The 24,552-nt window shown below is 47.3% G+C and overlaps 1 protein-coding gene across 1 annotated transcript in view; it reads left to right on the top strand.

Annotated features, from left to right (window-relative positions):
• The first annotated feature begins 853 nt into the window (after window positions 1-853).
• D-CDES (D-cysteine desulfhydrase) overlaps window positions 854-24,552 on the top strand; it is an 87,564-nt gene continuing 63,865 nt past the window's right edge. The window contains exon 1 of the mRNA XM_086504416.1: window positions 854-1,077. Coding sequence (XP_086360542.1) covers window positions 892-1,077 — 186 coding nt within the window. The 5' untranslated portion in view covers window positions 854-891. The remainder of the gene's footprint in view (window positions 1,078-24,552) is intronic.

Raw genomic sequence — 24,552 nt, 5'->3', positions numbered from 1 at the left:
CAAGACACTTGGGAAGATATTTGATGTTGATGATGAGTATATTAGAGACATTAAAGAATCTTGTAAAAAGATTAAGGAAGCTATATCCATCATCCACCAGATGCAAAAGGCTACTATTGATAAGCATAGATGAGCCTTGACCTTCAAAGAAAATGAGTGGTATTTCTCAAGTTTCCAAAAGCACTCCTAAGTCATACTACGGGCAAGGGAACACAAGGATGCCCAACTCATGACAATCTTATTACTAGAAGGGTAATTTAATTAAACGCAAACTTCTTGCTAAGGTGATAAAGCTTCTCCTCGTAGACTATATTCGTTAACCCCTTATACCAATCGTGTTGCAAGTTTGTAGAAACAAAGAAAGAGAGAGAGAGAGAGCAGATTGGCCCAATACTCATCATAGACCATCAAGATGATGAAGGCACTCTTGAGTTGAACAAGTGATAAGATTTGCAAAAACACCAACAACTACGTAGAGTCAGGCTTTGGGATTTCCAAACATGTGCACAATTAGAGCTGAAGCCTGTTACTAGAATTGTTTGCAGATTATCACTTTTGCTCCACTTCTGTTGCAAGACTAGCTACTTGACGATGGTGCTGTTGAAAGACGAGCGATCTTCAAAAGCATGGTAAAAGCGAGCATGTATACTTGGAGGCAACCCCACTCTTAAGGTGAATCTTTGTGGCTAGATAAGGTTGTCCAACCCATCATATGGACTAGGGGAACAGTCCCTACATGTCACACGAGCTAACAAGGGGGTCTGAACCCAAGACCTTAGGCACAAGGGGTTTTCAAAGTTTAGGTACTTCTCCAAAAAAAACAAAAGTATACTTAGCCGCCGTCATCGCTGCTACAGAATGCTTAAATTGCTAACCAAGTAAAAACTAGAAATGGCTTTGAGTTCTCCGTCGCCATCGTTCTCGCTCCTACCTTCTCACAGATTCGCGCGAGGCGTGGCCATGGCGACCTCTGCTCAACAGCATCGCCCTTTTATGTTTGAAGAGGCCTCATACTCACCTCCCTCCTGGGCATCCCACCTTCATCCGCTCCCGGCTCAATTAGTCTCCCTTGGACAAGTGATTACACTTTCCTTTTATGTTCTTTTCAAGCGAGAGAGAGAGAGAGAGAGAGAGAGAGAGAGAGAGAGAGGTGAAGCTAGCCTCAATATAGAAGAGTACAAGATGATGAGAGTGGACTGGGGTTGCACTGAGCCAACTTGCATTGATATAGTGAGCCAAGTGTGGGTCGTGCAAAACCTCTAAAAATACCCAACACCGGTACTTCACAAAATTGAGAAAAAATATAAATTGGGTTGGTCAAAATGCTTGGTGCAAACCCTAAATATGGCTGGAATCTCCTGCTTGGAGGGTTAAAGGATGGCCAACCCACAACCAAGGTCTTGAGTGCATGTGAGAAAAGCCTTAAGCAGGAGTGAAAGCATCTGGAAGGTGAATATAAAGCTCTTAACATCCCCCTCAACAACATATGCAAAGAAGCTTTGGAGGAAAATGTTGGAGTCCTTGGAGAATCAAAGTGAGTGCCAAGACCAGAAACGATGAACTATCCGACGTCAAGTAAGTGGAGATGACCATAGCGGAGGTTACATCCATCAAGTCGAAAATTGAAGTTGAAAACAATGGCATAAAAATGGAACAAGTCATGGAAGATGATGAAATAAAAGTGCTAAAGATGAGCGTATCAGAGCCCATTGGCTAAGGATAAAGCATGTGGAGAGAGAGGAAGAAGTGGACCCCCCTAAGCAAAACACTCTCTCGAAAGGAGAAAGGTTGCCGAGGTCAAGAAGAAAAGCAACCCTCCAAGGCCAAAGGAACTGACATAGGAGGAGGGCAAAAGGGCAAATGAAGTCGCTAGAGGGCAATGATTCTTGCTTGTCCTTGTTGAGTAGTAGCTCCACCACCACGGGTTGCTAAAACGATGTCAATTGCAACACAATCAGGAATCGTGATCGTGTGTCAGGTGCAACAGAATCGAAATGGTGAAGATCTAGGTTTTACACTTCCACAAATCTTTTACTTCTTTTCCTTGCGTTAGTGATTGCTTTAGCTGGAATGATGGTTCCTTTTACTTTCCCTGAAGAGAGGGAATGAGAGAGAGCGATAGAGATGTGTAAAGGGAGAGAGAGAAAAGAGGAGAATGACATCTGTAGGGGTCCCAACCAACCTCCCCCACATAGTTGCCAATGTGGTCTTTGCTTTAGATTGCGTGAATGGAATGTACACACATGCAATACCGCAAGGGCAGACTATTAATGACTCGAATGGTGAATGTCGTTGTGGTAACTCCTCAAGACGAGGCACCTTCGGGGCTGATTCGATGCACCTTTGGATCGTTCTCAATGTGGGATTGCGGATGGCCACCAAGGGGTAGATATGGGGCTGATTTACACTCCCGAGGTGAGAGGAATGGAGGGCTGAAAAGGCAGATCTCGATGACGGCGATGATGGACAGCAATGGAGCACTTGATGCCAGCGAGAGAATGGCCGAGGGAGGCTCGTTGGCTGCCGAAGTCCGGATTGCATCTGGGTTAGGCTAGCGATAGCAGATCTCGCTCGCTCCAGCGACGAAATAGGCTGAAAATGGAAATGCTAGGGCTAATTTGCTGTTGCGGGCTGATCTACAGTGTCACGTGGGCACTTCACTTGCACTATGTGGACATGCTTCTGCTACAATCTAGCATGAGTCTTAGCTTAGGACTAGCCTGGCACCTTTGTGAGCCTCTAGCAGGACGTGCTTGTCCAAGCCGGTCATAGTTGCATACCCTCTCTTGCACAGGACAACATTTCAACATATATGCATTTTACCGCGTGTGAACCGCCTCTTAAGCCATTTTATTAATAAGCGACTTTTCATTTACCCTTGTTGGAATGTAGGTAGGGCAAATGGCTAAAGGACCTTAAAAGAAATCCCTTAGGCGCTAGTGGAAGACAGAAGAGGCAACAATAGCAGAGGAACCTGTAGACTTGGGGATTGCAGGCCAGCACCTAGCGTTTTCAGCCTTCTTCTCCATCAGCATTTTGTTAGATTTACACCACTCTGCTGCTTCAAACAGGTCTAGGGCACTTCCTTGTACGGCTAGTGTCTCCGGGCTGGCCACCCATAGCATGGGTTGTACCTTGTCCGACAGCCCGAGTTTGGGCCGGTCCCACTTGAGTTGGGCGTCCACCTTGGGCACTCATATATATGGAGCCAGGGGGCTACACATTTCATTATCATTTGATCATTGTACGGGTCCTCTTGCTCTGGTAGTAAGGGGGGCCTGGTCGCCCCCTCTTCCCTACACGTTCTCTCTCTCTCTCTCTCTCTCTCTCTCTCTCTCTCTCTCCCACACACACGCACGCACACACACACTCACATACACCTGCTGCACCTGCGCCAGCAGGTGTATGTGAGTGTGTGTGTGCGTGCGTGTGTGTGGGCAAGAGATTCCTGCACGTTCCTCAGCTTTTGGGCGCCCCTCAGACTGTGTGGTCTGTTCGTCCGTGACCTGCTGTAGCAGTTAGTACTCAGCCCTGCACAGCTTAACCCTACTGTGGGCTCGCCCCCTGTCAGTCATTCAACGACCTGCTGCATCCTCAGCGCCACTACAGTCAAGGCAGTCAGTACAGAACATAACAGTTAAGATTTTGCAGGCTTTAAAATTTGTTCTCTTCCCCTCTTCTTCACAATATGAAGAGAGGGTAGCTACGAAGCCAACCATGTCTTCCCCCATCATCAAGACGCCGACACCGACAAAGAAGACAACGTCCTTCATGCTCACGAATAAGAGGCTTGCACAATTGGAGAAGGACATGAAGGAATGGCGGATGGAGAGAGAAATATGGAAGGAGGAGAAAGCCAACTTCATCAAGCTATGGAACGAAGAGAAGGAGGACATGAGAGCGGAAATCCAAAATCTCAAAGAGGAGATGGAGAGAAGGGAACGGGAGAACGAGAAGGAGAGGGAGAGATGGAGGAAAGAGCAAGAAGAGATGAAGGCACAAATCGATCTCCTTCATGCTTCCCTCACATCCCTCACCCCCGAGGAAGGAGAGATTAAAGGGGAGGCTAAGGAAGCCCTCAAGGAGGAGATCACCAAAGCCCTCACCGCAAGCATTGAGGACAAATTAGAGGCCACCAAAGAAGGATGGGTCGAAGTAGTCAAAAAGAACATCAAGAAGGTAGCAAGAGAGGAAGCCCAAAAAGATGAAGTACTCATCGTACACACAACCATCGAAGAGGAGAAGATGCGACAAGCTCGCCGTCTCAATGTGCGAGTGACCGGCATCAAAGAAGAAGAAGGGTCTACACCCGAAAGCGATGGGAAAGCTTTATGCAAGAAAGTGGGATACAAGGAAGAAGAGATCCCTTTCTCCAAAGTTTGGAGAGCCGGCAAAGATCCAAAGAAAAGAGCTCTCATCCTCCAATTCGCCTCCGAGGAGTCTCGAACTTCCTTCCTCCGAAAGAGGGTCATCCTGAGAGGGATCGACGGCCCACCGATTTATCTAGATGATGACCTCACAAAGATGCAACAAGATCACCGTCGCGCGTGCATGCCTCGAGTCCACCAAGCCCGCAAAGAAGGGAAGAAGGCAGTATATCGGGATGGTAGGGTTATCATTGATGGCAAGACCATCGCATAGGGACTCGCGGCCTGTGGGACACACGAGGAGATTCATGTCACGGTTTGGAATTGCAATGGAGACTTATGGACACACCCAGAGAGACTTGAGGAGGTGATGAGAGGTCGAGACATCATTCTACTTACAGAGACACACGAGAGCCCGGAGAGAGGGTTACCACGGATACATGGATTTCAGTGGGAGTCTCTACATCGAGGATGTATGCGCCAGCACACCACTCGCGGCTCAGGAGGAGTGGCCATACTCTTTAGACAGGGGCTTCACAGCAGACTACAGATTGTTGCCCGGGACCCACAGGCCCGCTACATGTGGATTCGCCTCGAGCTCTCACGAGACAGGATCGTCTACATTGCCCTTTGCTATTTTGCTCCCACAGGCTCCAGATTCGCCCCTATTGAGCAGGAGTCACCGTACGCATGCCTCACGGAGGAGATTATGGAGTACTCCACACTGGGCGAAGTCTTCCTTATGGGAGACTTCAATGCTCGTACACGCAGTGAGCAGTGTGAGACATATGACCATGAGGACCCAGAGACACTACACACTCTAGATGAGGAGGCTACTAGGAGAGACACAGCAGACAGAGCTCCAGTCACAGCTTATGGACGACATCTACTTCGACTTGGCTCCCAGCACCGTCTCGTTATTTATAACGGGATGGTCCAGTGGCCCACCTCAGGGGGCCTGACTTGTATGCCACATGGAGTTGCAGAAGGAGGGGGGAGTACAGTCGACTATATTCTGGGACCCAGGGAGGCTACACACCTTATCACATCCTTCACCATTCCACCCATACCCATCGGAGCCGACCACACATACCTCTCTTTCTCTATCACCGGAGATACCATCACACACAGCTCCACAACACGCACTCCACACACCACCATCCATTTCACACATGAGTTAGCCTCTATTTACTCGGCCAAGGTCGAACATGGCCTATGTCTCCTCCACCCATCCACACCACTCTCAGTTCTCACATCACATATCTCTTCCGTTCTCCACACTTCAGCTATTAGCTCTTTTCCACACACCACTCACACAGGACGCACTCCCCCCCCCGGGGCTATGCCTCAGAACCGCTGGTATGATGATGAGTGCAGAGAGCTATACCGACGCCTCCAGGCACGACAAGCCTTAGGAGAGATCACAGAGAGAGAGGCCAGACGGCATATGAAGACGCTGACACGCCAAAAGCGGCGAGCATTCGAAGAGGCACAGGAGCTTGAGCTATACCGCCTATTCATGAGCATGGATAGCGCGACGGCATGGCGCACCCTACGCGAGCCACGTCCGACTACAGCTATTGAGGATCCACAGATATGGCATGATTATGCAGAGCGACTTTATGAAGTGCCAGGGCAGCCTCCTATTCCACAACCACACGAGCCTCGCCCCACGTGCTCCTCCTTCTTTACGGCAGAGATGGTAGAGAGGGCCATACGCCGCATGCAGCACAGACGATCAGCTGACCATACTGGATTACAGAGTGAGCACATCATTTATGCGGCCTCCACTATAGCCCCGTTGATTGCACATGTCTTCAACCGGGCTATAGGGGAGGGCTTCCCAGAGGAGTGGACACAGCACACCATAGTGCCTATCCACAAATCTGGCGACACCCTGGACCCAGGGAACTACAGGACTATCATGATTGGCCACACGATGGCCAAGCTATATGGAGCAGTACTTGAGGCACAGCTCAGCTGCTACGCAGAGATCGAGGGTTTACGAGCTCCAGGCCAAGCAGGTTTCAGACGAGCTTTCTCCACCATTGACCACATCTTCGTTCTGCGCTGCCTCATTGATGGGGCAAAGGCGCGGAAGAAGAGGCTTTACTGCTGCTTTGTGGACTTCCGCAAGGCCTTTGACACAGTCCCACGCGAGAGACTCTTCCAGCGCCTTCACAGCATTGGGGTACCAACAGAGATGATTTGGGCCATATATGCTCTATATGAGAGGGTGGCGGGTCGGGTTCGTTGCCCAGGCGGTTTTTCAGAGACCATTGCTAGCACCATTGGTGTTAAGCAAGGATGCCCACTCTCCCCGACACTCTTTGGGCTATACATCGACGAGATCTCCGACTACATACTACGAGCAGGGGGAGAGGGGAGCGACTTAGCAGGTACTCCGGTCCACATCATGTTATATGCTGATGATATTGTGTTGATTTCAGAGTCACCCGAGGGCTTGCAACGCCATCTTGAGGCCTTGGACGAATTCAGCACAAACAGGGGGTTGACTGTGAACCTTGGCAAAACCAAGGTTATGATCTTTCACACATCCAGTGCAGTGAGGAGCGCCGCCACCTTCACAGCAGCAGGAGGACAGGTTGATGTAGTCACCTCCTATGTCTACCTTGGCATCACATTCACCAGCCTACCAGGACCCTTCACTATGAGGCAGGCTGCTGTTGACAGGCTCACCCGAGGATATGCAGCTCTGGCCATGCTAGAGCGGAGGTGCCACCAGGCACACTTTCAGGAGCCCCGCACGAAGGGGTGGCTTTTCGACACCTTAGTCACCCCGGCCTTGATGTACTCGGCGGCAGTATGGGCACCAGGATTGACAGCTGACCAGTGGACACAACTTGAGAGACCACAGGTATATATGATCTCACGCTTGCTCCGCAGCAAGAAGACAGTGCCACACGACATTATTAGAGCCGAGCTCGCCACACCACCTATGGTTGTAGAGGCACTATTCCAGACAGTTTGCTTCATCCAGAGGATGAGAGAGCTACCTCCTGACAGACTTACCCGTAGAGCATTTGAGGCAGCTATACAGCTATCAGAGAGTGGACATGAGAGAGCATGGTACTCACAGGTCAGAGCATGGTTTGAGGGACACGGTCTTGACATGGAGAGCCTACCACCATTCCAGTACGACCCCCACTCACCATATGTTCACCTCTCTCGCAGTGAGAGGAACTTGGTATTGAGACAGGATCTGTGGCAGCTATACACTAGGAGAGTCTGGGCGGCACCTAGCTTGGGGACGAGGATGTCAGATTACAGAGACCAGTTTCTCACCATATTATCTGGGGGGTTCATACAGAGACCACGCTACATGGACACATATATGCCACATAGCTCACGGGTGGCGATTGGTCAGCTGAGAGTGGCTTCACACAGGTTAGAGATTGAGATCGGGAGACATACTGGTGTTCCGAGGGGGGAGCGAATCTGCAGAGCCTGCACAGAGGAGGTGGAGAGTGAGGAGCACTTTGTATGTAGATGCAGAGCATACACTGAGATCAGAGGCAGGTATGAGGCCCTATTTAGAGGACAGCCCACTCTCCGAGAGATCATGGAATCTCGAGATCAGAGACAGCTTGGACGTTTCTTACTAGAGATACAGAGCCATCGGGACACACTACTACAGCCACACACAGCTACACAGACAGGGGGGAGACAATCGCAGCTCACAGACTTCTTTCAGAGGATTTCCGCCCCCCCCTTACCAGACACTCAGAGGGGAGTGACACTCCCACAGGCGGAGGTGAACCGAGCCAGACGACGACCACGAGTCACAGGCTACAGGGGCGCGAGCTCCCACCACCGACAGATCGAGGAGATCCGAGCCCGGGAGCGCCGTGCCACTGAGGAGCGAGTGGCTCAGATGAGGGCTGACCCGACCGCTTTCATCCGGGTAGCCTTGGCACCAGACCCACCCATGTACCACATCTTACACCCCCCCATTAGTACAGGATGGAGCTAGATAGCTTGATGCATTCTCATGATTGTACTACCTTGAGCATACAGACATGCATATACCCCTAGAGATAGAGCTCCATCCCTCCTCAGATACTCCACTACCTACTTTCAGCTCAGTTTTGTATCAATTTTGTTTCATTTGTCTTTCCGATAGACGGATGACATACACACAATGTACATTTGATTTGTCTCATAGGCCGATTTCGGCTTGACATAGACGTTAAAAATCTTTCTTTCTTTCTTTCTTTCTCTCTCTCTCTCTCTCTCTCACGCTTCCGCACACGTGCACTCTCACATGGTATCAGCAGTGAGCTCTCCATGGTCTTGAGACCAGGCGCATTCATCATCAACATAAGGTTCTTCTCCCAAGAGGACAATCAGCCAGCGATCTATGCAAGAGGAGATGACACCATCACTTGGCCAGTGTTTCTTGCGACGGAATGTTCTGCCACGTGCGTTTTTTGCAAGAACCCTACAGATCTACTGTTTTCTCCAATAGCGCTAGGGTTTGGGACCCTTTTCCTCGCCGGAAGAAAGGGAGGGACATTCTTAGCACCTTCGATTACCTCAAATGGTGCCTTCCTCGTCAAAGAGTGAACCGAGTTATTGTAGGCAAATTCCACCAAAGGCAGATATTTTTTCCATTGAGTTTTCAAATCAGAGATGTAAGGCTTTAATAAATCCAAAAATATTGTCACAAGATGGGCACCACGTGCCAATAGAAAAGAACAGACTGAACAGACTTTTAGCACTTTAATAACAACTGAATTGAGAGAGAGAGAGAGAGAGATGACACGCGACACGGAGCTTTCAAGAAAATTTTGGCCCGAAATTATATGGTTTTTGGCATCTTTCTTTGAAGTGCAACTTCTGGCAGAGTGGGGTATCCTGAAATGCTTGCCATGGAAACTCTAGCAGATTCTAAGTTGAAATTTCTCAACATCTCTCAGTAGATGTCTCTTCATGAGCAGATGACCTTGGAGGTCCAGTGTGATTGCTATGTTGGGACTACCATCGCCGCCAAAGAAAACACTGTCTGTCCAAGAGCCGAAGGACCATGCTGCGCTTGGCTACGACCTTATGGAATGAACCTAACCCTAATTTTTGGTGCAAGTTTCAGGATGGAAAGTCAGTCGACTTTTCGAGCTCGACTGATGTCGAGATTTCTTTTTAAGTTTCAAATCTGTTTGAGAACTTGTTTGGTGATCCTGTCGGAATTTGTTTGAAATGGATGGTATCTATTTTGAACTTGTTTTGGTACCGATTTGAAATGTTTGACTCTGGTTTTAATACTGGTTTCATTGATTGGTGATTTTACTCCTGGGTGGAGAAGTGAGAAATAATGTTTTGGTATTGTTTGAACCTCGAAACAACGCAGACCGATGCTTGGGGAGTGTTTCGTTGTATGTTTGAAAAACCTCGGAACGACGTAGGCCAATCATAGTAACAGGGGACGGAGGGGACGGACCCTAGGGACGGGGGACACCCATTTCCGGGACGGGGACGGGTGGGGACGGAGGGGGACGGACGGGAAAAGATCTGCCAAGTGGGAACGCAGGCAAAACGTCCCGGGGACGGCAGGGAACGGTAGGGGACGGAGGGGACGGCAGGGGACGGGAGGGGACGGCAGGGGATGGGAGGGGACTTTTTTTTAAATTTGAAAACCTGATCATTTCTAGAGGCTAGTTTCTCTCCAATAGTCATATGTTTGAACTTCAAAGCACCCCAATGGCTATAAAAGCCACCCTTTGGGCCCTCATTTCTCGATGTTTTATTAGCACATTTGCGTCTATATGACTCATGTTCTTTGGTCTATTTAGTGTAAATTAGTGGTCAAAGTGATGCTCTATGTATGTGGCATGTGTATAGGTAAAAAAATTCCAAAAAAACTCTTTTTTTTTTTTTTGCCGTCCCGACCTCCGTCCCCGTTTCTTGAATTTTGCCGTCCCGTCCCCGTTCCCGACCCCGACCCGCCGTCCCATGTAACTATGAGGCCAATGTCTGGGGAGCGTTTCGTTGTATGCTAGAAAACCTCCGAACGACGCAGGCCGATGCCTGGGGAGCGTTTGGTTGTATGCTTGAAACATATATTTGTTGTTACTCCCGGCCCGGACCTGGATGGTTATGCGGGAGGAGTATTAAGAAATCTGAGCAGTGGTTACTCTCAACACCTTCAAACGACACATGCTGCGGTCTGGGGGGCGTTTGGTTGTAAAAGGCCTCTATATCTCCTGCCCCGGACCTTTTTAGGTTATACGGGAGGAGTGATGAGGGAGTCATTGAATATCTCCCGGCCCGAACCTTGTTAGGTTATGTGGGAGGAGTGTTTATCGGCGACTTTATGTTTCTATGTTTTGTATATGTGAGCATTTGTGTTGCATTGTGATGTGCCAACCACTGAATATTCCTAATTGGATGAGATTGCATGGGTATGTAATTTTAGTGCATCAAGACACCCGTGGAAGATCAATGCGGTCTAGGTGTGATGGCTAATTTTACTACGCCGGGATATCAAGAGTTCCGATCTGGACAAAAGGAGAAGCCAACTCGTTGATCAAAAGAGGCGAAAGGAGAGCCAACTCCTTGATCAAAAGAGGCGAAAGGAGAGCCAACTCCTTGATCAAAAGAGCAGAAAGGAGAAGCTAACTCCTTAACAAAAAGAGCAAACTGATTGTTCCTCGGAATCTCCCTCGGAATGACCCTCGGAAATTTTTGAGCTAACTTGAGTTGTTTTGCAGACATGCTGTAATCGTGGATGATTACTCTCTTTCAAAAAGGGGAGATGTCACAAACTGCTGACGTGTCAAAGCCCTGAAGAATGGAGCTAACTTGTAGATGCCGACCGAGGGGCCTAAACCCTAAGAAGAACAAGTAACAAAGAAGAAGTCCTACCAACTTATGGGGACCCCATTGGATGGGGCCCCAAGTGACATAAAGGATTAAAATAAAGCAGGACCTGCACACATGTGTAGCAGTTGATGACGTGGCAGTTTCTGGATTTTCTGCTGACAGTGCTGGCATGGCAGATTTCCGCAAAACGCACTGATAGTGCTGACGTGGCAGTTGTACGGAATTCCGTGATTTACGCGGCAAGCTTTTTGGCATTGCTTTTGGACCAGAAGCTTTTGAGTTTGAAGGCTTTTCATGTAAACTGCTTTTCATAGGCCAAGGGCCTTTAAATATGTGCTAAGGGCTCATTCTATGTCATGCTTCCTGGAGAAGTGTAGAGTTTGGAGTATCGGCTTGTCCTTTGATGATGCAATATAAAGAAATACCGAAAGGGGCGCCAAGCGTTGGGGCCAATACTCTCTGGGGTGGAATTCCGCCACTCCATTTCACGTGTCGTCTCTCTCTTTCGGTTCAATTGTTATTGAAGTGCTAAAAGTCTGTTCAGTCTGTTCTTTTCTATTGGCATGTGGTGCCCGTTTTGTAACCGGCCTGTTAAATCCAAAAAGGGCGGTAGACTTTACTTTAAACCTTGATTTAGCTTTCACCCATTATTAGTCGTCTATTCTACATGTGCTATAATGACACAAGAGAGGGGAATGGGATACAGATGCTAGAATGCATTTGTATGCGAGTCAGACACCAGATTGGCCCCTAAATAGGCGCCCCTTTCGGTATTTCTTTATTCTTTAAAAGAGGGAATAAAAGCTGTGGTTCCCTACAAGCTGCCCCGCACAATCTGGGCTGAATTTCTTCTATTCTGGCCCGATTTCGGCAGCATAACTGTACTAGGACCCTTCACAGTCAGTATCCCCATGCATTAGATGACTTTCCCGACGCATACGGACACTTTGCAAAACCTGGCGAGAATCTGCAGCACGCTGGATTCTCTGTTTTCTCCCGTGAAAATGTGCCAGATCACCTGTATAGCGGTCTCCTCGCGTCCCCGAACCTCCTGGGGGTATTAGGGTCCATTTAGGGCCAAAACCCTAAACCTGCAAAAATACACAGCAGGCTGTAATTCACTGTTTCGGGCTCCGTTTTGCGTGCCAGTCGCATCCGTAGCAAGTCCTCAAGCTCCCGCACCTGTAGGGCTACTTGCCCTTTGAATCGGACGAGATTTCGCATGTGAAACCTCTCCGAATCACATGTACGTGCGGGGGATTAGCCGCTAGCTAATCCAGTACCTGTGCAAGAGGTTCTTGCCTCGGCAATCGCGCATGAACCCACACAACTGTACATTGGTCAATCTGATGAGCCCACCAGAGGGGCATAACCATAAAGAATAGGGGAGAGAGAGAGCAGTGAGAGGTGTGCAGGTCATGACATCCTGCACCTCACTGTACATAGAGGGTAAGCCAGCACTCCATTGAAGCTCTCCCACCTGTGACAACACTCAAAAACGAGCTCACAGCTGAAAATCATGTTTTTGCCTTCTCTTTAAGTAGTGAACTGGCCTCAGAGTGCCTAAGTGTCACTCATTTGTGCATTTTCCTGCTTTAGACTCTCGGGTCTAAAAATATCTGACCTGCAGCCTCTGTTGACTTGGCCACAGAGTAACAAAATGATCCCCATGTCAAACTGCACGTAATGACGCGAAGACATTTTGCCGTCCAAAAATAGCAGTCCCTAAAATTTAGGAGTTTCTGCCATTACATTCTTCTAAGTCATCTGACCCTCTTTGTACACTGCAGCCACACCCAGAACTGAAATGTAGCCTATGTAGCAAAGGATTCCGCTTTGGCTGGCCAATGATCCCACTTTGGCTAACCATAGTCCTTGTCCAACCTTAGTGCTCTTTAGCCCTCAGGCTTGGACTCTCTCTGAACAGTTCCACACTGGCTATGCAATGCAGGGGAATTAGATTTCCAGAGGGGTGTTTCCAAAAGGTAAAACAAACGAAATTCCCCAAAGAAAGAGAAAATAAACAAAAATGGAATTGCCACTGGCTAGTGACATACCCCCCTCTTGAAATCTCAAACGTCCTCGTTTGCTGTCACAAAACGGGAGCGTACACGAGCACTTGAAAATCTGAAAATTAAAATACTTTGCAAATGTGAGAGAAGGGAGAAGATCGACACAATATTGGGGACCAGAAGATGGGCTGGTCCCCCCCCCCCCGTTAAGAGTATTCTTTTATTCAGGGAGAATTCGTATACAAGCACGAGAACCCGAGGAAATCCCTCCGTTCTGTAATCTTAGACCCGAAGGTCGTGCTTTCCCGTAAAGGGCTTGGGCACAAGGCCGTTCCTTCCCGTAAGGGACTTAGGCGCGAAGCCGTACTTTCCTGTAAGGGACTTAGGCGTGAAGCCGTACTTCCCGTGAAGGGCCTTCCCGTAAGACGGGAGATTCTTGCAAAACAAACCACACAAACACGCGACAACAATTCGTATGGCGAATCCACAATAGATACCTGTTGCTCTTGCGCGGGAAAAGCGACTTCCGTGCTTTGTAGTCTCGCGATCTCTTGCGGCAGAGTCTTCTCTTGCTGATGTTGGTACCCCCTTTGAGTGAGGGCATGTGGTGCTTTTATAGCTCCCTGGCCATGGCACAAATAGTTGCTCGCGTAGAGATCGCGGCCGTTTTTTTTTTTCGTTGCGCTGTTCTACTCGAAATAGGGAGAGAGAATTCGCTGGTTGGTTTTGTTGCTTTATCTTCTAAGTGGCTGCCCACTTATTAAGTGGGCGGTCGACATATTTTAAAATTAGTCTGAACCTGCCCAAAAACTCAATAAAACCTTATAAGTTAAAACCAATGCATTTCACAATACTTCCCAGGCGTCCCTGGATGCAACCACATGCACGAATGCAATGCAAACATAGATTCCTCGCGGGAAAGCGTCTGCCTTCCCGCGATTGTTCTTGCTTTTCGTAAAAAGCTTCATTGAACCCATCTTTATTCTTGTGCTTGCGTTCTTACGCGTATTTTCTTACTCAGTTCGGATTTCCTCCTTAGCCTACGGGATGCCCCCCTTACTGATGCACCCGTCACCCATCATGTGACGCATTAGAGGCACTCGTAACCCGGCCCTTTCCACCGAACTTACGGAAAGTCCTTCGCGATGTTTACCGTCACCCATCAAATGACACATCAGAGTTGTCTGTTCCTGATGGCAGTTCTTGTAGCTACAATCTTTTTAACAGTTCTTAGTGCACATAATAAAATATCCTAAAAAAGAGATTTAATCATTAAAAATAAGAAAATAGTCCAATTAGCAACATCCCTCTGGCTTCTAAACAATTGACCTCAACTGTGGTGCTTGGACATATACCTCCGGTATCTCGGGATAAGCTGCTAATTCCTCCTGCGTCTTCCACTGAGCATCTAGATTCGAATAGTTCTTAAACTTAACCAAATACTTCCGTGTTATCTTTCCGGATTTGAGAGACCGCTCCCGATGACTTACTATCTGCTCCGGTTGGAGTATTTCTTCTGTTTCCTCAACCTCAGGAGGTTCCTTAGCGCTAGGCTGGCTCGGAGGCGGTCCTACATACGGCCGGAGTAAACTGACATGGAAAGCATTATGGATCTTCCAATTAGGCGATAGCTCTAATCGGAAAGCGACATCATTCACTCGCTCAGTGATCTTAAACGGCCCATAATAACGGGTAGAAAGTTTTACCACTTTCCCCTTATGAGACGCTTGTTTCTTAAGTCTTGCCTTCTCAAACTTGAGTAAGACTAACTGTCCGACTGTTATGTCTAGATTCCTTCTGTGCTTGTCTGCAGCTTTCTTATGCTTTTCCTGAGAGCGTAGAATAGCTCTCCTAACTTGCCCGTAGGCGGTGTCCAAATCCCGGACAAATTCATTTGCTGCAAAGATCTTATCCTTAGTTAAAAGGATGGGTGGAAGCAAAGGCTTACCATAAAGAATCTCAAAAGGTGCTTTCCCCGTCGATGAGTGTATGGTATTGTTATACGCATACTCGACAAGAGGCAAATATTTCTCCGAGTCAGATTGCCGGTCTGACACATAAGCTTTTAACATATCCAATACTGTGGAATTGGCTATCTCACTTTGCCCGTCCGTTTGAGGATGGTAGGCAGATGAAAAATTCAGCTTCGTACCAAGATTATCCATCAAGGCACGCCAAAAATTTCCTGTCATGTGAGGATCTCGATCACTCACAATAGACTTAGGCATTCCATGATGAAGTCCATGGAAATACTTTCCCAAGGTTCATTAGGCACAGGCAAAGGTTGTAGCAACCCAGGCGTCTTATGCCGATCATACTTCACTTATTGGCAAACCAAACATTCCCTGACATACTTATCAATGTCTGCTTTAAGGCTAGGCCAAAAGAAATATCTTTCCATTGCTAAGGTCGTAGGGAGAATACCCCGATGACCCGCATAAGGCGAAGCGTGTGCTTCATCCATGATCTTCTTTCTTAATGGTTCCGCCACACATATGGCCTGATGGTGATAGAGATAACCGTCCCGAATGGAATAGGGAAACTCATTCTCTCCACGATGTAGCTTTCCCCAAACGGTGGAGAAGTCTGGATCATTCAGATACAAATGCGGTAGTGCTTCTAATTCTTGATGATACACCGAAGTGATAGTGTTCACCCTTGGCTGCCTAGACAATGCGTCCGCGACCACATTCTTACTCCCAGCCGTGTGAAGGATCTGGAAGTGAAACATAGACAAAAAGTTTGCCCATCTCATCTGCTTCTCAGATAGTTTCCTTTGCGTAAGAAAATACCGCAAACTCTGGTGATCAGTCTTGATCACAAAATCCGCTCCTAGAAGATAGTGCTTCCAGTTGGATAAGGCGTGAATCACAGCCGTGAGTTCCTTTTCGTAGATTGATGCATGCAACTCTGCATCCTTAAGCCGTCTGCTTTCGTAGGCCACTGCATGGCCTTCTTGGTTTAACACTGCTCCGATGCAATCGTCTGAAGCATCGCAGTGAACCTCAAATGGTTTTCTTAAGTCAGGCACTATCAAAATAGGTCCATGGCTTAGCAAGTACTTGAGCCGATCAAAAGCTCCTTGTTGTCTTGATCCCCATCTGAAAGGAATCTTCTTCTTTGTCAAATCATGAAGTGGTCTTGCTACATGAGCAAATCCTCGGACAAACCTTCGATAATATGAACATAATCCCAGAAAGCTACGTACATCATGTACCGTAGTGGGAATAGGCCAATCTTCTACCACTCGGATCTTGGCAGGATCCATACTCACTTGATTGTGAGAGACTATATGGCCGAGATAGTGTATCTCTGAGAGAAAGAACTCGCTTTTCTTTGCATTCACATGCAACTCATGCTTTCGTAATTCTTGAAACACTAAGTCCAAGTGCTTCCGATATTCCTCTTTTGACTTAGAGAAGATGAGTATGTCGTCAAAGAATACTCCCGTAAAAGCTTGATACGGGCTGAAAATGCGGTCCATCATGCGATTGAACGTCTCAGGAGCATTTGTCAAGCCGAAAGGCATTACCAAAAATTCATATAGTCCAAAGGTTGTGCGGAAAGCAGTCTTGTGGACATCCTCAGGGGCGATCCATATCTGGTGATACCCACTCTTTAAGTCTATGCGACTAAAGACACTTGCACCCTGCAACTTATCAAGTATATCATCAATCCGAGGGATCGGAAAGCGATTCTTGATTGTGATCTTGTTTAAAGACCGATAGTCTATGCACATTCGAAACATGCCATCTTTCTTCTGCACCAGTAGAACTGGAGAGCAGTAGGGTGAAGCACTTGGTCGTACTAACCCTTTCTCTAGAAGCTCGTTGACTTGCTTCAAAATTTCCTCTTGCTGAGCAAGATTCACCCGATAAGGGGGTTGATTGGGAGGCGAGCTACCCAGTATGAGATCTATGCGGTGATCTTCCGGGCGTACCGGAGGGAGTTCATCAGGAAGTGTTTCCGTGAAACAATCCTTGTACTTTTCAATAAATTGAAGACGCTTAATTTCCAAACTAGAGAGAGAGTCCCTACTAGTTTTATCCTTTGCAAAAATCAAGTAAGCAGAAACACACTTCTTCATTTCTTTCTTAATGGAGATATGGCTTACAATTGGGAACTGCCAATCTCTTGCATCAGCTTGAATCTTTATTTTCTTACCCCCATGATCAAAAGTGAGGGTCTTTTCCACATAATCGGGAATAGGTGTCATGTGAAAGTGCCATGGCATACCCAAGATGATATCACATCCCATGATAGGTGCCATCAAAAATGATTCGCGGTCCTTGTACTCGCCAATCCGAAGATTGAGCTGTCCTTGCAAGGGAGTTGCATTGGTTGTCAACCCCTCGAATGCCGATCCGGATGTAACCGTTGTGCCAAGCTGAGCCGGTGTGAGGCACAAACGTTCCGCAGTATCCAGGGAGATGAAGTTATCTGTGGATCCTAGATCATAAAGAATCAGTACTCGCTGGTTGTTCAAAGACCCCCCGCCCTTCAAAAGTTGACGCTTCCCTTTCTCCATTTCTGTGTTTCCTTGAACATCTGGAATGGAGTTCGAGCTTGGTGGTGCGGGTTCCTTCCTTGCTTTCTCTTGCCTCGTAGAGGCTTGTTCTTGCCATTGCTGCTTTAGAGGGCAGTCCAGTTTCATATGTCCTTTCTCGCCACAGTAGAAGCATCTTCCTTCCTCTCTGAAAGTTTGGAGTTGAGTAGGAGAAAGATACTTAGTTCGCTTGCCAGTGCCCTCTGGCTTCTTAGAATGATCATCGTCTCTAGATGGAGGACGTTTTCTTCCTTGGCCCCCTTGGTCATCGTAGACCCCTCTTTGTCTTGCACGGTAAGTGCTATGCTCCATCTTTCTGGGCGTCCCAGTTGAGTGCAAATCCTCAGCAATGATTGCTGACTCCATCATCCTTTGAAGAGTATCATGCGGATACACCTTCATACTCTTTCGAAGCTGCGGTTGGAGACCCGCTTCGAACTTTCTTTTCTTTTCCTTGTCGGCAATCTTCATGAAGGGAGTGACCTTCAGAAGAACCCACCAATACTTGTCCACATAGGTCGTTACTTTTTCATGTTCCTTCTGGGCAAGCCAGTCCCATTCCTTCCGTATGTCCCGCTCGAAGTCAGGTGGAAGAAATTGTTCATAAAATTTAGATTTGAAGCTCTCCCAAGTTCTGGCCTGAGAACCTTCCAGAATCTTGGCTAACCACCAATTACTTGCCGTTTCCTTGAGGTGCATCCCCACATGGTGTAATTTGGATTTTTCTGTGAAGTGCCCATTGGTAAAGGCGACTTCAAACTGTCTGATGAAGGACATTGCTTTGCAGATGTCTCTCCGTCCGTTGTAGGTTTCGAACTTGATGTCCTTGTCGCCCGATTTGAAGACTCTCATGCGATGTTGAGACTTGCGACCATGCTTCTTGAATTGAGGCTTATCTTTAGGTTGATGTAGGGTAGTAGTAGTAGCGGCTTCCTTCTTCTAACGAGATGATCGAGAAGTAGAAGTATAATCAGGAGAGTAAGATGGAGATGAGATAGAGATGTCCTTGCTCTCGTCTAGCAAAGAGAGCGCTTTTTCCTGGCCTTTCCTTGAAGTAGGCCGTTCATTCCGATCCGTAGATCCTTTGTGCACCTCGGCACGTCTTCTTCTCTTGCCTCCTGTGGTCTCACGCCAACAGTGTTGTCTGGATTCTTGGCTGCATCAGTTCCATTCGTTTTCTTCATTCCTCCCGAAAGCTTTTGGACGTCTGGCAACAGTAAGATTTGTTGCAACTCCGAACTCCGTAAGCTGAGCTTGCACTTGTTGAAGCTCCTCTTCAACGCTTCTCCCTTGGCTCGACATGGTTCTTCCCGTTCTTCCCGGAATCGTCCTTCTTTGTAGAGAAAGAGAGGAGTCCGAGCTCTGATACCACTGTCACAAAACGGGAGCGTACACGAGCACTTGAAAATCTGAAAATTAAAATACTTTGCAAATGTGAGAGAAGGGAGAAGATCGACACAGTATTGGGGACCAGAAGATGGGCTGGTCCCCCCCCCGTTAAGAGTATTCTTTTATTCAGGGAGAATTCGTATACAAGCACGAGAACCCGAGGAAACTCCTCCGTTCTGTAATCTTAGACCCGAAGGTCGTGCTTTCCCGTAAAGGGCTTGGGCACAAGGCCGTTCCTTCCCGTAAGGGACTTAGGCGCGAAGCCGTACTTTCCCGTAAGGGACTTAGGCGTGAAGCCGTACTTCCCGTGAAGGGCCTTCCCGTAAGACGGGAGATTCCTGCAAAACAAACCACACAAACACGCGACAACAATTCGTATGGAAAATCCACAATAGATACTTGTCGCTCTTGCGCGGGAAAAGCGACTTCCGTGCTTCGTAGTCTCGCGATCTCTTGCGGCAGAGTCTTCTCTTGCTGATGTTGGTACCCCCTTTGAATGAGGGCATGTGGTGCTTTTATAGCTCCCTGGCCACGGTACGAATAGCTGCTCGCGTAGAGATCGCGGCCGTTTTTTTTTTGTTGCGCTGTTCTACCCGAAATAGGGGGAGAGAATTCGCTGGTTGCTTTATCTTCTAAGTGGCTGCCCACTTATTAAGTGGGCAGCCGGCATATTTTAAAATTGGTCTGAACCTGCCCAAAAACTCAATAAAACCTTATAAGTTAAAACCAATGCATTTCACAACACTTCCCAGGCGTCCCTGGATGCAACCACATGCACGAATGCAATGCAAACATAGATTCCTCGCGGGAAAGCGTCTGCCTTCTCGCGATTGTTCTTGCTTTTCGTAAAAAGCTTCATTGAACCCATCTTTATTCTTGTGCTTGCGTTCTTACGCGTATTTTCTTACTCAGTTCGGATTTCCTCCTTAGCCTACGGGATGCCCCCTTACTGATGCACCCGTCACCCATCATGTGACGCATTAGAGGCACTCGTAACCCGGCCCTTTCCACCGAACTTACGGAAACTCCTTCGCGATGTTTACCGTCACCCATCAAATGACACATCAGAGTTGTCCGTTCCTGATGGCAGTTCCTGTAGCTACAATCTTTTTAACAGTTCTTAGTGCACATAATAAAATATCCTAAAAAAGAGATTTAATCATTAAAAATAAGAAAATAGTCCAATTAGCAACATTTGCACCTATGTCGTACATGCTTACAATCAGCACTCGGGTGTCTGGACACCGTGTCAACACATGTACGACACATACATGCTCACAGTCAACACCTCGTTGTTGACACATGTATTGCTTGCGTGTGAACCCTGTCCCAATGACATAGTGGAAGCGTCACACTCTGCCATTGCTTTGAGTCCATAACTTTCCAATGACAAAATGGAAGTGTCACATTTTGCCACTGTCTTTTAGTACATGTTGGATCCAGTAACCTTTCGAGCATACCCAAACCAACAGTTTAAGAATGCAGTTACACATGCACTCTTCAATAGAAATAATTGCTGTACCCTTGACAAACTGACAAGAAATACTCACTTCTATAGCACTAAACAAACTTTTGGACATTCCATAAGAGCAATTGCCAAACTGACAATCTGTACAGCTCTAACATTCATGTAACATGCACTTCAATTGAGCTCATTTCTTTCAGAAGCCATTGTCACACTGACAATCCATGTAGCTCTGAATCTCAAGGGGTCAAGGTAGGTTGCAAACCAAGGTTTTAAGTTTCCATACTTTTAGTGACTCTGCAAGTTCACTTTTTTCCATCCACTTGACATCCAGAGGTGAATAGCTTTTGAACTTTACCAAACAGCACCTTGCAACCTTGCCTTTTCTTTTCTTTCTTTATGTGCCAAAATCTGTTTCGGGACCAAGATCTCGTCAAGTTCCTCGACTTCCAACTGATCTTCAGCTAGCATATCTTCTGGCACAGCACCCACATAGGGTCTGAGAAGACTCACGTGAAACGCATTGTGAATCTTCCAACTCTCAGGCAATTTCAGCCTTTATGCAATATCACTGATTTTTATACTGAGCATCGAAAACAATCTTTCTCTGCTCTTCATCCTGATCTTTGGAGATTAACCTGTGATCTACCCTTATGCTGTCACTTTTATTGGGCCGAGAATTCTCTTTTTGACCCAATTTTGGCAGCATAACTGTAGTAGAAACCTTCACAACCAAAAATCCACATATCCAAGTGATTATCCACGCATAATAGAGCACTTTTGGAAACCTGTCCTGGAAATTCAGCACGCTGAATTCTTTGTTTTTAGCTCCTAAAATGCTCCAGATCACTTGTATTACTGTCCTCTAGCTTCCTCGAAGCTCTTGGGACAGAAAGGCATCAAATAGGGTCAAAACCCTAAATCTGCAGAAAAATACAGCAAGCTGTATTTTCTTCTTTCGGGCTCTGTTTTGCGTGCCAATCGCACCAATTCGTAGCCTTTGATCTTCTACATGAGTAGGACTACTTGCCCTTTGATTTACACGAGATTTCTTGCAAGAAATCTTGTTAAATCATCCTGTACCTGTTTTGAATTAGCCTTTAGCTAATTCGGTACCTGTATGAAATCATTCCAAGTGGAAGGAGTCTGTCCTTGTAACAACAGTGTATTCCACCACTGACTTGCATTTTTTTTCCTCCAGAAAAGTGGCAGCTTTCTTGACTTTAAATGCTCCTTCCAACAAATGCTTTGTCAAACTGTTCGAGGAAAGAGAAAACCTTTGTCCTCTCATCAAAGCCATTGAATGTGTCAATGGACTCACTGATCATCTTCTTTGTATGGCTTTAGCTTATCCATTGACTCCAAATTGTCAAAAGAGACAGTTTGCATAATGGGTACACCTGTGGGAGCCATCTGTACTCCTTGGCCAGTAACATGTTGATGTGGAGGTGTCATATTCACTGATGGGATTGAAAAACCAGCCATACCCAAGTTGCCTTGTGACACCCCAAACTGACCTTGTGTGCCTTGAAATCCTGGGTGCAAACCAATGTTTGCATACATGGGGTTGGGCACCATGCCTTGCATACCCCTAAACACTGTTCGTGGCATGCCAAAACTACCTTGAACTTGATGTGCTATTGATGAAGATTGTATGAACTCCATAAATCTTGGATTCTCCATCAATTGCTTGAACATGGTCACAGCAGTAACAACCTGCAAAGCTTTCTCTGCTTGGCCTGAACTCTCACCAATTTCATGTGCAGTTGGAATAGGCTGTCTATCCTCTGAACAGGAACCCTCTTCCTTGTTGCCATCCATCCTGTATCCAAAGAAAGACTCGTAGCCTTTCTCGCCTGTATCCAAAGAAAGACTCTCGTAGCCTTTCTCACCTGTAAATCCACTCGATCTACTTTCAAACTCTCTGTGTTTTCAAGGTCATCCCAAACTCTCCTCTGTGTCTTTAACCCAAATTGACCACGGGTCACTTTTTGAGGAAAAAGTGATTTAATCCCGTCGATGGAACCATGTAACTGGCGTGTTAAATCCAAAAAGGGCGGTAGACTTTACTTCAAACCTTGATTTAGCTTTCACCCATTATTAGTCGTCTATTCTACCTGTGCTATAATGACACAAGAGAGGGGAATGGGATACAGATGCTAGAATGCATCTATATGTGAGTCAGACACCAGATTGGCCCCTAAATAGGCGTCCCTTTCGGTATTTCTTTATTCTTTAAAAGAGGGAATAAAAGCTGTGGTTTCCTACAAGCTGTCTTGCACAATATGGTCTGAATTTCTTCTGTTCTGGCCCGATTTCGGCAGCATAACTGTACTAGGACCCTTCACAGTCAGTATCCCCACGCATTAGATGACTTTCCCGACGCATACGGACACTTTGCAAAACCTGGCGAGAATCTGTAGCACGCTGAATTCTCTGTTTTCTACCGTGAAAATGCTCCAGATCACCTGTACAACGGTCCCCTCGCGTCCCCGAACCTCTTGGGGGTATTAGGGTCCGTTTAGGGCCAAAACCCTAAACCTGCAAAAATACACAGCAGGCTGTAATTCACTGTTTCGGGCTCTTTTTGCGTGCCGGTCGCATCCGTAGCAAGTCCTCCAGCCATAGTTACATGGGACGGCGGGTTGGGGTCGGGAACGGGGTCGGGACGGCAAAAGTCAGGAAACGGGGACGGGGGTCGGAACGGCAAAAAAAAAAAGAGAGTTCTTTTGGCATTTTTTGACCTACACACATGCCACACACATAGAGCATCACTTTGACCATAAATTTACACTAAATAGACCAAAGAACACGAGTCATATAGGCTGAAATGTGCTAATAAAACATCGATGATCGATGGATACAAAATGAGAAGTGCATGCCACAAGGGCTCAAGAGTCAAAAAGCCTAAAGGACTTAGGACAAGCCTGAGGCCTCAAGGATAACAAAAAGTACAAAGGGCTATGTAGTAGGTAGAGTCGTAGACTCAAGAGTCTAGACTTGAGAGTCGAGTGATCAATGATCATCAAACTTAAGAAGTGCTCACCTGCTGAATCTCCACATCGTCGTCGTAGTCGAGGTCGTCAGCAACGTATGAGGGCTCCGGCTCGGGAGGCTCGCATTGAGGCTCGAAATCCTCCTCTAGCTCCTCCAAAAGAGTATCGGCCATAGATGGATTCTCTTGTGCCATCTCCCACTCAGTGAAAGGATCTGCCTTGTGTGTGATGCTCTTGGCAAGCATGCGCAAGTTCGCGCTCACAAACACCAAATCATTGGCCCTCTGAACGCCAAGGCGATTCCTCTTCTTAGAGGCAATGTGGCTGTACACACTCCATAGTTGCTCCAAGCAACTAGTGGTACATGCTTGGCTAAGGACACGAACAGCCAAGCGCTGCAAATGTGGGCCATCTCCTCCATAGTCCTCCCACCACAAAACCGAGCCAATCTTGTTGCGATCAAGCTGTGCATCTACACATCCATAGGAGCCCTTCTTTTGCCTGTAGTTGAGTAGCTCGTCTCTAATCTTGCGCCTAATGTCACTGCTAGGCTCAAGGCGCTCCAATGCAAGCCGCCATCCTTTGCTCACCTCCTTGTCGGTCTCTTGACGCCTTCCTTGAAACTCAGGGTCAAGCACATAAGCTGCCGCATGAAGTGGAGAGTAGTATCCATTCCACCTCGACTCACACAAGCCATGAATCTCCGCATACTGAACAGGGTCAGGCACAAGCTTCTCAAGTGCCTCTATCATCCGATCCATGGCTTCGCAGACTTTGCCAATGCATGGCTGCAAGCCATCCACCACTCGAAGTAGGTGTAGAATAGGCTTGACCATGGCGTCAAGAGTCTTCACCTCCTCCCACCAAGCGGCGTCGTCGGCCCATTCTCGGCATTTCAATCCTACTGCTGATGTAGACTCCGGCATGGCCTGGAACT

Source organism: Adiantum capillus-veneris, chromosome 28 (genome assembly GCF_014529385.1).
Source record: "Adiantum capillus-veneris isolate H3 chromosome 28, ASM1452938v2, whole genome shotgun sequence".
In the NCBI taxonomy this organism is placed as follows: Eukaryota; Viridiplantae; Streptophyta; class Polypodiopsida; order Polypodiales; family Pteridaceae; genus Adiantum; species Adiantum capillus-veneris.
This window is presented reverse-complemented; position numbering and strand designations above follow the sequence as displayed.